General features: G+C 37.4%; 1 protein-coding gene across 1 annotated transcript in view; it reads right to left on the reverse strand.

Annotated features, from left to right (window-relative positions):
• Positions 1 to 14,248, reverse strand: part of RP1 (RP1 axonemal microtubule associated) — a gene marked incomplete at both ends in the record, with an annotated part of 177,366 nt that overhangs the window by 111,747 nt on the left and 51,371 nt on the right. The window contains 6 exons of the mRNA XM_084260605.1: positions 2,739 to 2,902; positions 7,091 to 7,132; positions 7,439 to 7,497; positions 10,647 to 10,801; positions 13,496 to 13,647; positions 13,920 to 14,052. Of these exons, the coding sequence (XP_084116731.1) occupies positions 2,739 to 2,902; positions 7,091 to 7,132; positions 7,439 to 7,497; positions 10,647 to 10,801; positions 13,496 to 13,647; positions 13,920 to 14,052 (705 nt within the window). The remainder of the gene's footprint in view (positions 1 to 2,738; positions 2,903 to 7,090; positions 7,133 to 7,438; positions 7,498 to 10,646; positions 10,802 to 13,495; positions 13,648 to 13,919; positions 14,053 to 14,248) is intronic.

A 14,248-nucleotide genomic window follows, 5' to 3' on the forward strand; every position in this document is an offset into this window, starting at 1 on the left:
CCTAGAAGTAGTTTCTTTGTACACACAGGAAAAATTACTGAGCAGAAAGGGAAATCCATCAAATTTAAATTCCTTTTCTTTCCCATTCCCATATTGTTCATCCCTGACTTTCCCATCTGGTAGGAAAAATTGCTAAGATGTAATGGGAAATATAGTGCAGTTTGTACACAACCATCTTGTGAGAACCTAGAACCCAAGACTCCAGTCAGAAACAAGAACTCTCCCCGTCACACAAGTGTAAATTAGTTACCTTTGGTGACTTTCCCGTGTTACCATCATACAGACATCTCCAAGGGCAACAGCCTTGTTACATTCTACCTGCATTACATTGGAAGTCAAGCAATTTTTAATCTAATTTACACAAAACTTAATCAGAGAGAGCCAAACTTAATGACGTTACACCGGCTGTATGCAGCAATGAAAGCAATGTCAAAATCAGATTTTAGGTAAGCAACAATATCTCAGGAGTATATGAAAACCTGATTTATTCAGTTTTTAATAACTTCATTATTTTATTATTTTTAACATTACTGAATATCCATTATTTACTTATCCAAGTTACCATATGGTTAACTGTGCTTTCTATCAGCCTACTATTCTTGATTTTTATTAAGATAATTCAGTACAGTTTTGTCTCATTCTTTTCCTGTGGATCATTTTTCTGTCATTTCTTATGATTATATCTGTGACCGAAGGGATTTTGAAATGAGATGGTATTTTGATTGTTTTTGTGGGATACAATTTATTTTTTCCATTATATTAGGTTGAAGTCTTGCATCTCCCTGCAACAGCTAGCACTTTCTTCAAAAAATAAAAAAGGTTACCTGGAGTTTAGAAGAATCTTCAACCATGCAGCACATTCCTACACAAAGGCTGTAAATCTTGGCCCATTCAGTCAAGATTTTCCCCAATATACTTAACAGACCAAAACTAGCATAGCAGAACGCAACATGGGCTGTCCAAGTTTTCTGCAACTCCATAGTATTTCACAATATTGGTGTTATTACACTGTGATCCTACTGTTGGAAGACTGCAGACTTACAAAGTTCAGAAATATTTGGAAAATACAGCTTTCTTTTGGATTAACAAAAACTTCAGCTACCGTATTAAATTAGAAGTTATGGGGGGGTAAATGTGGGCAAAGGAAGCAAAAAAACCCAGCTTTGTCCATTCTTTTCTTTCTCTTCCCATTGATCTGCACTGACTGACAGTTAAAGAAGCCATTTTGATAAATAATGGATGGACAGGAATCTGGTCAACCTTGAAGCTTTGATGGTGGTGTTAGAATTCAGGAAGAAGCCTCCTCAAGAACCTCTAAAGTTTAAAGGTCTCATTGAACATGAACTTAAAAGTTTGATTACACTATTAGATTCAGTAAAAGGTTTAAGTGGTACTCCTCAGCCCACATTCATTCCACTTAAACTGCATCAGAGTGCTCTGCCTGGCCTCCAAGCCTCTTCCAGGCTTTCAGTGGTATTTCAGTAAAGAAAAAAATCGGGCACAAAGACTTAGCTACAGTGTAGAAGACCTAAGCCTGGGTGTTAGTGTGGATAGCAACAGATCATCAGAGCTCTTTTCCAGATATCAGGTCTTGCTCTGATGCTGGGGGGAATAAAAATGATGCTTTGAGAAACACAGTGTTCTTCCAAAGAGAAGGAAAAAAAATGTTCTGGGTGATTCCCTCAACAAACTGAATACATGAGGAAGAACTTGCTGTCAGACAGCATTAATTAGTTGGATAAATATCCAAGATGATCATCCAGACAGAATCATTTGAAAAGGAGCACTTAAATTTGGCCTTCAGATAAACACTGATTTCACTTTCCTGTTTTGATATGAGATAATCTTAAACCAACATCATCTGCAAACTTTAACCAACTTACTTTCAACTTAAATAAACACTAAGGCAAGACTGCTATTGACTTGTTTCTGCAAGAAATTACATGTTTACATTTGTAACTGGAAAACAAACAACAAACCCCCACCCAACAGAGAAACTGCCTCTTCTATCTGTCACTGATTCACCATCATCAGTTTATTATGCATAAATTATTTCAACTTAAGTAACATATAGCCATTGTAAAAATTGCAACAGGTACATTCCTCAGGAACTATAGGAACTAGAGGAAATTGTAGGAATCATACAGTCTTGGAGAGGTCCTATGCCATTCTTTGAAGCACCTCTCAGAGGTCTCTTAAAGAAGAGAGAAATCTCGCTGTTTGTTGGAGGAGTAGGACATCACTAGTATAAATCACCTGAGTTAACCTACTGAGTATGATTTCACTCTAGGCCCCAGACACATCCTCTTTCCTTCTTAATTTCTTCAAGAAAAGGTTTGCATGACAGCACCCTGCAGTGGAAGCCTGAGGAAACCCGTGGAAGAACTCACAGTGGACACTTCCAAAGATGGATATGCAACACAAGCCATAGCCAGGACTCTATTATTACATCAACACAAAGAACGGACAAAGAAAGTTTTTTCTAGCTCTGCAAACGCATGTCTAGTTAAAACAAGCACATCAGGCAGATGCAGATAGGAAGCAGATTCTGAGAGGCATGTCTGCTTGACACAGCTCTGAATACATTTGCTGATTCAAATCTCACTCCCTCAGAAATCCTTAATGATCCTTACATATCGCTTTGAGTCCTTTTTAATACTGTTACTATCCTGTTTTGAGAAAAGCTATTTTGCATATGTTTTGAATTCTCCAGTGCTTGTATAAGTGCCATACTATACCTTAAATGTGTCTTCACTGTTGGGATTAAACAGCTGATGTTTCCCAGATCCCAAAATAATAGGACCAGACGCTTTGTTTTCTCCATAAGCATAGAGGGATACTGTTGCTGTTGTGCCAGCTGCTTCAAAATCCCCAGTGACTACAGTAATCTTCCAGTCCCCTTCTGTAAAGTAAAAAATAAAATCAAAATGTTTCTATAACTGTTACTGGCATGTGGCAAGTTACACGAAAGCTATAAATGCATACTTTAGACCAGGGACTGCAACTATACACCTAAAAGCGATGCGAGAGGCAGCAGAAGGTTGGCTAAATGCTACATCATTCAAACTCATCTCAGGCAAGTTGTGCAACCTTAAAGATTTAGTAGTTTCCAGCATATTAAGCTGGAAATATGAACACAGTGTCTAGTGAGATTTCTAGCATTAACCCTGTGGGTCACTGTGGAAAAAGCGCAATCTTCAGCATTCAGGTAACATGTATAACCAAGAACTGCAACAAGAAAAAGTATCAAAGCATCCTAATTAAGTAGAATTTCCTCTCCTTTTACGTTGATGTGACACACCAATACGAGCCCTTTTTGCACCCTAGGTGAATGCATGACTTTGAGATGAGCATGAAGAAAAAAAAAGGTTTTAGAGAAAAATCTGACACTAAACAAAGACTCTTGAGAAAATCATTTTATATAAAGCTTTCCTGATACTAAAATGTCATCTCTGCTCCCATACAATGCAAACATGCTTTTTAAATATCTGAAAGCAGCTTAAGATAAATCTTACTTTATAAAAGAACAATTAATAATTAGAAAATGCATTTCTACATCTGAAAAGCTGGGATCTCATGCTCACCAATCCTCTTTTCATTGTAGCTTTTGCCTGTATGAAACAAGTTCCACTTAGTGACTTAAATTTATTATGTGTAAGGCAAACAACAAATGAAATACCAGCCCACAGTCATCTTATAAATAAATGACACAGTGTACACTGCAGTTTTATTAATAGAAAGCTGTCTGGTAATGCCTGCATGAATTAAATCTGTTGCCTGACAGCAATATTTATCTTGGGCTAGACCCATTATCCCTCAGTAATTTGCCCCACAAAGACTGAATTGGAGCAGGAAGTTAGATCTCCTCTTTTCCAAACTTTTGATGTCTGCTTGAGTCCTGGTTTTGGAAGGTGATCGACTTTTAAATACACAAAATACACAGCTGGCAATTCAGGAAACAACAACAGCTCATTTGGCCTGATTAATCAAACTTAGCAAAAAGGTTGAGGCAGGTGATTCTCCCCCTCTACACAGCTCTCATGAAATCCCACCCAGAGTACTACATCCAGCTGTGGGGTCCCCAGTACAAGAAAGACATGGAGCTGTTAGAGCAGGACCCAGAGGAGGGCCATTAAAATAATCAGAGGGCTGAGAGGAACACTTCTGTGAAGAAAGGTGGCTGTTCAGTATGAAGAGGAAAATGTTCTGAGGACACGTTGTTGCAGACTTTCAATATATAAAGGGGGCTTATAAGAAAGGCAAAGACTTACTAAGGCTGGTAGTGAGAAGACAAGGGGAAATGGCTTTAAACTAAAAGAGAATAGATTTAGATAGGACATAAGGAAGAAATTTTTGGATCTTGTGGATGCCCCATCCCTGGAAGTGTTCAAGGTCAGGTTGGATGGTGATTTGAGCCACCTGATCTAGTGAAAGATGTCCCTGTCCATGCCAGGGGTGTGGACGAGATGATCTTTAAAGATCTCTTCCAACTCAAACCATTCTATGATTCCATAAAGGAAGTGAACGATCAAATTCCCCTAAAAGAATTCAGTCTCCAGCTTGTAAAAAACTTTTTTGTGTATATTTGAAAATTTGCATCCTCACAGCTTCCTCTACAGAGACAATGTCTTGGGAGAAGAACCACGGCACCAGGCTAAAAAAGAATCAGCATCAATTAGAAGGATGAAAAGCTTCTATGCACAGACTGGAAACAAGAGCATAAGGCAGAAGGTCCCTGCAGAGCTCATCTACCAAAAAACCCAGCCTCTTCCATTTTCTGACAATATAATATTAATTCCTTAAATATTAAGTTCATTTGGACAATTTGACTGGAAAATAAGGATAATTCTATTTCCAAGTGCATATGAAGTGTGGTGCAGATAAAGGAGAAGATATGACCCGGTACTCATAAAAATTCAAAAATTGTTCAGAAACAAATATTTGTTTTAAAGCAGGCAAAATGTATTTTCTTTTGAAATTGTTCATTGTCTGACTTATTGTACATCAGGCGGTTTTGATGGCGTGTTCCGTTCTGTTCTATTCTATCCTCCAAGTCTCTCTTTTGTTAAGCAACACAGTTGGTACTCTTGAGAGTGTATATTCCAGCTCGACTCCTGCTTCCAAAGGACAAGTGTAGTAACAGTAAAATATTTTGCACTCAAGTACAACTGTCACAGTAAAACGTCCCCAAAAATATTATAGGAAAGAGTTTTACTCTGCAGTCCTCAATATTGACTTTGAGGCTTTTTTAGGAAACAGACGGGACTTTGTGTTTGAAGGACAATGTGGGTGTAGGAGAAGAATCCTATAATTTCTGATCTCTGATGCCAGAAATCCTCATGGCATTCCTGTACTGGAATAGAAGCTGGAAACCGTAAAGATTACAAATACGAAATGCTCATTCTTTTTGGAATAAAAAGCTAGGTTTTTTTCTGATGAGGCAGAATACAAATATTCTTATTACTTAACAGCTGAATAGGAATACAAATTGAGGAGAGGACAACCCAGAATAGATGTTTAAGTGACTTTCATTTATAATACATGGAGGAAAGGTGCAACTTGATGCCAAGTACATCCCCAAGGGGCGTCAGAAAGTGACACCTTACCACATATGAATTTCTAGAAATTTTGTTCTTTTTTTCCTTTTCTAGAATATTAAAACCAGTACAACACACTAGAAATTTCTACTGCCCAGAGAAATAGTTATGTTTTTTAAAAAATCTGGTACAGAATAAAAATTAGATCTTTTTTAAAAGCCCATGAGAAAAGGATAGGTGAATAAAATCTCAAATCAACCACTCAACAGTAATCAGAGCAGTTGCTGTAGCTGTAGGATACCCAAATTCCAGTTGCCTTCCCCCTGTTCCATATTTCAGCAAGTGCCCCAAACAAAAGGCTATTTGGTGCATATGCTTTCGGCTACCAGACTCTGAGACATTTGTAATAGAAGCACCTTGCATTGCTAGGAAACAGGTCTGTTTTGACAGAGAGTAAGTTTTGTCAATGACAAAGCTAAGCAACATTTCTGGGCATTTCTCTCCCAGGGTCAGGGTGAGAGTGCTGTGAACAAGATATTCACCGCAAGACCAAGCCCATCGCCACTAAAGATAAGCTGGTTGGACATCAATTTAGTTTACTCGCACCCTTTGTCATATTTTGTTAGGTTTATGGGGCAGTTTTTATCTGCTGCAACTTTTACTGTGCAAGCAGACAAGTACAGCTTAAATAAGAGAGTGTGGTTGTCCAGGTGCAGAAAGGTCTGAGCAGCCTGAGGATCTGTGGGTGCAGACCTTGCAGAAGTGAGGCAGGCGGAACAGCACCAAGAGTGATGGGCAGTTAGAAAATGAACGTCTTATGAAAAAGGCACATAAAGGAAGGAGAAGGATACTTGTGATTCATAATAAAGCCTGTAATAGGATGGCATTTGAATATAATCTGTTAAAAAAGTGGATACAAATTTTAGCACTATTTGCCATAGGGACACTACTTAAGACAAGGTATTTGGATCTTCATGGATATCTTGCTTAATAAAATAAATTATGAATAAACGCTTTCAAACTTTCTCCCAACCGCGTCTAAATTAATTTTCAACCTACAGCATGAAGCACTTCTCACAGCTCAGAAAATGTTATGTGTTATTAAGAAATGTAATTTAATCTGTGCTGGTTGCAAGGACAGAAAAGTCAAGCTGAACAAATAACAAATCACAGGTAAAACAGAAAATTAAAAACTAATAGTGAGAAGAAAACTATATATAGCCCAGGAGAAAGAATTGTGGTTTAAAATGTTAAATAAAAAAAAATGGAAATTAAGATAGATCACCAATAAGTATTAGAAAAATACGAATTTTCAAGCCAACAGAGAGAAAATTAACATTATGGAAAGAAAAATTACAGAATAAAAAGACAGCATAAATAAAGTGATTTATTGTTTAAATTAAAAACTGAAGTTCAGAGTTTACTAAAATATTCAAATAGTGTGCTGCAATTAATGTTTTAAAATAAATACAAATGGCAACAAATGCGCAAAGCAATTAGTTCTGAAACAGAAACAGTCTTCGTTAAAGACAGAGGACTACAGCAGCATTTACCATTTGCTTCTTGCACTTTCAGATGTTGATTCATTTGAAATTCTGCAAAAAAAAGAGAAACAGTTAATAAAGGTTCTATCATTTAACATTAAATAAAAGGTTTGAAATAAGAGATGAGACATTCTGTGCTTCTAGCCGATACAAGAAAACTTTTCTTCTCATTCATTCCTTTATCATTATCACATATACTCATTAAACAATGCAAACACAAAATGTATTATCTCAGAAATATAACACAGTAAGCCACAAAACAGTTAACTCTGATATTTAAAGTGTAAATTCAACCCAGATTTCTTCACAGGAAAAAACTTAATGATCTCATTTTCATGATGTTACAGTAGCCCTTACCTTGAGGGTACAGCACAATTTCTGAATGAATTACACCTTGGGACATAAACGGAAGCCACCTAAGAATAAGAAAGAAAATAAGAAAGCAGGTAGGAATCAATTTTTCTCCACAATATTATGATATAACTCAATGATCCACATCTTATTTTCATACTGAATATATGTAACAGAAAAGTGTCTCTACCTCTAACATTTCAGTATTTCATTTGATGGATATTAAAGTAGAAATTATTTGACCCAACAAAGAATTTTATTTGTGCAAACATAAGAGCTCTGTAGGTGTAGAATATTTCTGTGTCAGATTAAGAGATTCATGTGAGATGACTTTACTTATTTGTGTAACTAAACAGAGGAATATGGCACAGAACATTTTTCCAGTACTATTCATTGAGTGCTAACTATAATTTGTATGTATCACAGCAGTTCTTAAAATCAAAATTCAGTGTTAAAAGCAAAGATGGAATAAAATATTGTTCTTCCTTATTACTCCTACTAATTGACGAGAGATAGATGAATCTCAAACAGTACAAACAAAGGTAGAAGTTAGTTGGTTAGGCTTCTTAGTCGAGCTACTCTGGGCTACAGGTAATTTTGAAACTACCGACTTTTTTAGTTTCTTCCTGCTTTGTAAAAAATCAGGTAGTTTTTCCACAGGAAAAAAAAAATCATCAGGAAATTGTTGTTGGATTCAGTTGTTGCTACTTTGTATTTACTTGGTCCACGCCCATGGACTCTCCAGGAATGACCTAAACCACTCAATCTTCTACAAAGCCTCTTGAGAATCCAGTATAAGCTGGGCAGGATGAGTCCAGAGCAGCTTTTAAAGGTTCCTCTTTTTTTTTTTTTTCCTTGAAAACATTAACAGGCCCATTCATATAAGAACTAGTCCCTAAGAAATAAATTTTGTCTTACTTGACAACTACTTTCTTACACTCTTTCTGCTAAAACCTGACTGCACAGGTATCCAGCAATCCAAAATGCTACGTATCAGCCTATAACTAACACATACTATGTAACTGAAATGCAATGAGAGCTGTTGGATGTTCAGCAACTATTATCAGATTTTCAAGTCAGATAAATGCTTATTTTTCCTTTGCTAAATGTGGAAAAAACCCTCAATGATTAGTTTATACCCTGGATGATAAAGTATCAATGTAAAATAAATCCATGAGACTGAATATTCATAAAATGGAGAGATTTCTCAAGAAAAAACCCTCCTCTCTCCTTGAATAGAGCACAATGTTTCAGCTTTATATTTTGGCCAACAAACTGTCCTAACCACCACCACTGACCTGTTTTAACCCTTTTTCAGTGAAGTACTTCCTTGTAGAAGTTCTGAATGAAATAAAAAATAAACCAAACCTTTTTCCTTCTTGATAGTGTCTGTTGCTGAACAATTATTACAGAGTTAGTACAGAAAGGACACTGACGTGCATTGTCCCAAAGCTGTGTAACCCACTGAGGATGGCTATGACACAGAGTTGATTCTTCATGACTGAGGGAGGCAGCTGACCTCATTTCTCTGTTAGGAAATTTTACCTATAATTTTTAGCAACCACAGCTATCAACAAACAGCTGGTCTGTATCCAAATCTACTCCAGAGAAATTCTCAGTCTTATAGTACTATTTAAACACATTGAAGAAATATCTGGTTTACAGAGTTGTATAAAGGTGAGAGAGCATCTTTATTCCCATTTTTGAGGATTTGACGCAAAGAGTGGCAAGATTATAGAATCACAGGAATGTTTATGTTGGAAAAGACCGTTGATTAAGTCCAACTGTTAATGTAGCACTGCCGAGTCCACCACTAAACCATGTCCCTAAGCACCTCATCTATGCATCTTTTAAGTACTTCCAGGAATGCCAACACAACCACTTCCCTGGGCAGCCTATTCCAGTGACTGACAAATCTTTCCATGAAGAAAGTTTTCCTAATACCCAATCTAAACCTCCTCTGGTGTAACTCGAGGCTGTTTGTCTTGTCCTATCACTTGTTACCTGGGGAAGAGGTGAACACCCACCCAGCTACAGCCTCCTTTCAGGGAGCTGTAGAGAGCAATAAGGTCTCCCTTCTGGCTCCTTTTCTTCAGGCTAAACCCCCCACAGTTCCCTCAGACACTCCTCATAAGACTTGTGCTCTAGACCCTTCACCAGCTTTTTTGTCCTTCTCTGGGCACGCTCCAGCACCTCAGTGTCCTTTTTGTAGTGAGGGGCCCAAAACTGAACACAGTACTCAAAGCACAGCCTCACCAGTGCTGAGTCCAGGGGGACCATCCCTTCCCCTGTCCTGCTGGCCACACTATTTCTGATGTAAGCCAGGATGCTGCTGGCCACCTGGGCACACTTTTGGCTCATATTCAAATGGCTAAGGACAAACTGCCCCAGGTCCTTTGTCACAGGGCAGCCTTCCAGCCACTCTTCCCCAGCCCTGCAGCATTGCATGGGGCAGTTGTGACTCAAGTGCAGGACCTGGCAAATTTCCTATGTAACAAATTGATAAAAATACAGAAGAAAAACAACTAGGCATTCCACATTTATTAAATAATATATATTAAATTCTATTGATTTAATTAATTCATTAATTTGAGTTAATTCTACTGACATCACATGGTCACATTGTTTCTCCACACTTCACTCAGATGATACATGTACTCACAAGATGAGCTGCTAAAATGGAAACCCCAATTGTGTGATTAGTGTAATATATCTGCAAAGGCAATGCATTTCAATTGGCTTTGAGGATGCTAGTTTAATAACTTAAATTGAACAACCACAAAATGAGTCTGACTTCTGGACACTACATTTTTCCCTCTAGCAATGCTCTTTTTCATAAAGAAAGTTAAAGCTACTTCTGGATGGCATATCTGTTGTCTTTCTCATCTATAAATATACTTTAACTTACAATCTTCTTGTGTGCTTTGTATTTCCTTCTTAAATAGTTCAGTCCCACTTATAGCACTGACCTTTGTATGACAAGGCTGCACTGCACAACCTACTAACAGTCACAGTGTAAGCACTTGACCTTTGACATGGACCATACATTATTAAATCATGTAATCTGTTCCAGAACAACAAATTTTGTGAATTTGTTGTGAAACTGCAATATAATTAAAATTTCTCTCTTCCTGGAAAATTCATATTTAGCACATTTATTGATATAATACTGTTGGTGACATATATTTAAGATTTTTTGTGTGTGTGTAATTACCTTTCACAATTGAAAACATATTCAGAGTTGTTCTCAGCTTCTCTGACGATGACTTTCTCACAGTACCAATACTGGGCCTTGGCATTAGCCTCACAGCGCAACAGCACCTTCTGCAGTTTTCCAAGAGATACAGCTTCCACTTCAAAAGCATTGATCTAGAGGACAGGGGAGACAGCACTCCACAATTTGCCACCTCTAAGAAAGTCTGAAAGTTGAAGTATTTTAAAAGCCTGATTCATTCTTACAAGGTACAAAGATTCCTGCTGTCTTTAATGACAGCTGGACTGTGTTCAAAGTGGTTGGATATGAAAAGTTAAACGTCTTTTGATTATGTATCAGAGTAAATGAAAAAACACAATGACAATCACACTGTAGTAGTAACCCCAAATAAATTGACTTTTTCAGCCATCATCCAAAATGTTGCACTCATCCCTTCACTATTGTTTCAAAGCATCACCAACTACAATTATTCTTCTCTAGGTGAGAACCAGTTAAAGCTATTATTCCCTTTGTGGATATTTGTTTAAAATACAGGCTTTCTCCTCCTTTTCTCTTGTTGACCTCACCTCCTCTACTTACACTTTATTCTGCTGGAAGAAACTGAAATCTGACATGCTGTTTTCCCCTTGCTGTTCATTTAGGCTTGTGCTTACCGTTGGCAAAGATTGTTTTCATAGAAGCCTGAAGCTGATCAGGTGAAAGGTTCAGGTTGGTAATTTTCTGTCACAATAAACAGCATATGGTTTTCTCTCTCTAAACGTTAAGAGTCCAGGACACGTTTCTCAGTAAAAGGAAGATGAAGGAAAGATCTACGCTGGAAAATTCATATCCCTACAGTTCTCAGTCCTTAGCAAATGGCAGAACTGAGACTGGCTGTGCAACTTTAGTTCTCCCTTGTGTATATGTAATATATGATCGCAAGCTATCCTCTCTGAAGGATCCCTGCCTCAAATCGTGCACAGGCAGGACTGTAGCTTTTTAATACTTCTTTTTATCTTCATTATCTTTATGACTCTATGCATTATTTACTGCAACCACCCAAAACAGTTCAGTGAAGCAGAACTGATTTCCCCAGTGACTTCACTTTTGCACTTTTTCAATAGTACCCCAGTTTTCTGCAAATGCTGAAATCTATTTATTGAAAGGCCATCTGCATAATGTTTCATTTTACCTATCCAGTTAATGCACAGATTATTGCCGAAAGCTGTCAAAGATGCAAAGCAGTTTGGGTGCTCAGCTGAGAAATAGAGGGCTTAGTTTATCGGCATATTTAGCATTTCAAAGAGCTTACTATGTCCAAAGCAGAATTGTCTTTGAACAAACCTCAGTTACAGCTATGGTTGCTCAGAAAAGTTCAAGTGGTTAGGCAGCAGAACAGAGGCACACAAAAAGTGGTCACTCAGAGAAACTTTGCTTTCAGTGCTTTGCCTAGTATCATGTAGAATATCTGTGGCAGGGATGAAATCAAATTGTTCAAGTCTGCATTCAACTGTCTCTGTTGTAAAATGATATATCCCAAGCCCTGCTCTGCCTCTCCTACAATCAACTGTGCCATTTACCTATTTCCATAATAAAGTATGGGGCCTTGAGCTGCCTGATCCAGTGATAGGCTTCCCTGCCCATGGCTGGGAGGGTTGGAACTTGATCATCTTTGAGGTCCTTTCCAACCCAAACCATTCTGTGATTCTATGATTCTATGAAAGTGAACTTTGAACCACCCCTAACCTCTGCATAAATAATGTGCTGAATTTACTATCAGTCTGGTTATAATAATCCACCCAGAAAACTGCACTTAAATTCTGAATTTCAACAGAACTTTATATCTAATACATTAGTAACAGTGTAAAATATATTTTTTAAGATAGCATGGATACCTCTGAAGTTTGCCAGTAGGTTATTCTTATGCTTCTCATTTTAGATACTGCTTTTTAATTTCTAATTAAGTGTTCCACTAACAGTTTGATACCATTCGTTAGACACACAAATGATAATTCACAATAGCTCACAAGGGAAGAAACAGGCTTAACAGAAGGTCATAAGAATGCTAGTGGTAGAGCGAAGATTAAATTCCATAGTTCCTGAAATTCAACTATACAGTACTGCAGAAAATCAGGCTGATGTATATTTTCCTTATGAGGGAGATAGGAGGTAATTGAAAGGAAAATTACTTTAAATCTGTCCTGTTTTAATCATGATTCTATACTATTATCCATTAAAAGAAATACTGAACAAACAGTCCTACTAAGATCTGAAATCATGGAACTTGGATTCTACATACTTATTTAGAGCCAGCTGTAACTCATACGTCAATAGAATATGTTTTGAATTCATAGGCAGCTCTCATCAACATCCTAGGTAGGGCATTCTTCAAAATGTTTTTCTTCCCCTTTTCCAGCCCATGTTTTCACTTATTCTAGTCATTCCTGAATCAATAGGAAATCATTTTCGTTCATTCTTAAAAATTATTTGGCTAAACCTCTGTGATTTTTTTATTAGGACCCTGTTAAGATCTGCAAAAGTTACTTAGTTATCATAGAATCATAGAATAACCTGATTTGGAAGGGATCAAATAACGATCAAGTCCAACTCCTGGCTGCAGGGCCAGCCAAGTCAGAGCATGTGACAGTGCATCATCAAGATGCTTCTTGAACCCAGTCAAGCTCAGTGCTGTGACCACTTCCCTGGGGAGCCTGTTCCAGTGCCTGACCACCCTCTCAGTAAAGAACCTCTTCCTAACATCCAACCTAAACCTCCCCTGCCGCAGCTTCATACCATTCCCTCGGGCTCTATCACTGTACACCTAAGAGAGGAGATCAGCACTAGCGAAGCAAATTGTTTTTCAGACTTACCATTCCTCTATGAAACGTCACTGGCACACCAGATTTATGCAGAAGTCTTAGACCAGAATCTCCTCTTTCTCCATAGATACACAAATAAACCGCAGAATCTGTATTGGCTTGCTCCAAGTCACCAGTGTAGACATAAACATGGTATAAAACAACTTCCAAAAGGAGCCAAAAGAAGAAAATATGTTATGTGTAATGACGATTCATTTTCCTGCTAATCTAGCCTAATGGAAACAATGCCAGTGAAGTTTGATTTGTAATTCATTTGCTGGGATATATTCTGCAGAAATCAGTCTATCTGTTTTCAAGATTGAAAAATCCACATTTATGAATGTACAGCAAATGGAATATAATTCAGATTACACTAACACTGAAAACCAGGTCACCAATATATATGTAACCATGTAACTCTGAAGCACACACATACTTGGGTACATAGGTTTTCCAGCTTCTACTACTGGAAGTTCACACAGAAAATCTCTATCATCACGGTTCTTTGACAGCCATGCGTTTGCTGGAAAATTCAGTGTTTTCTTGCTCTTTAGATGTTGCAATGTCACCTAAGAAAGAAGTAATTCCAACTGTGAATCGATTCATTATTCCTAGTGTTTTAATTCTCAACAGCAAAAAAAAAATATATTTTTATATCTTTTCTTCTATCTCAGAAAAAAATGAGACCATCAGTAAATAAGAAATACAAAACTGCAGTATGAAAACATTGTTATTTTGGCCATTATTTTATAAGTTGGCTCATTA

This window comes from Gallinula chloropus (assembly GCF_964237585.1).
Source record: "Gallinula chloropus genome assembly, chromosome: 2".
In the NCBI taxonomy this organism is placed as follows: domain Eukaryota; kingdom Metazoa; phylum Chordata; class Aves; order Gruiformes; family Rallidae; genus Gallinula; species Gallinula chloropus.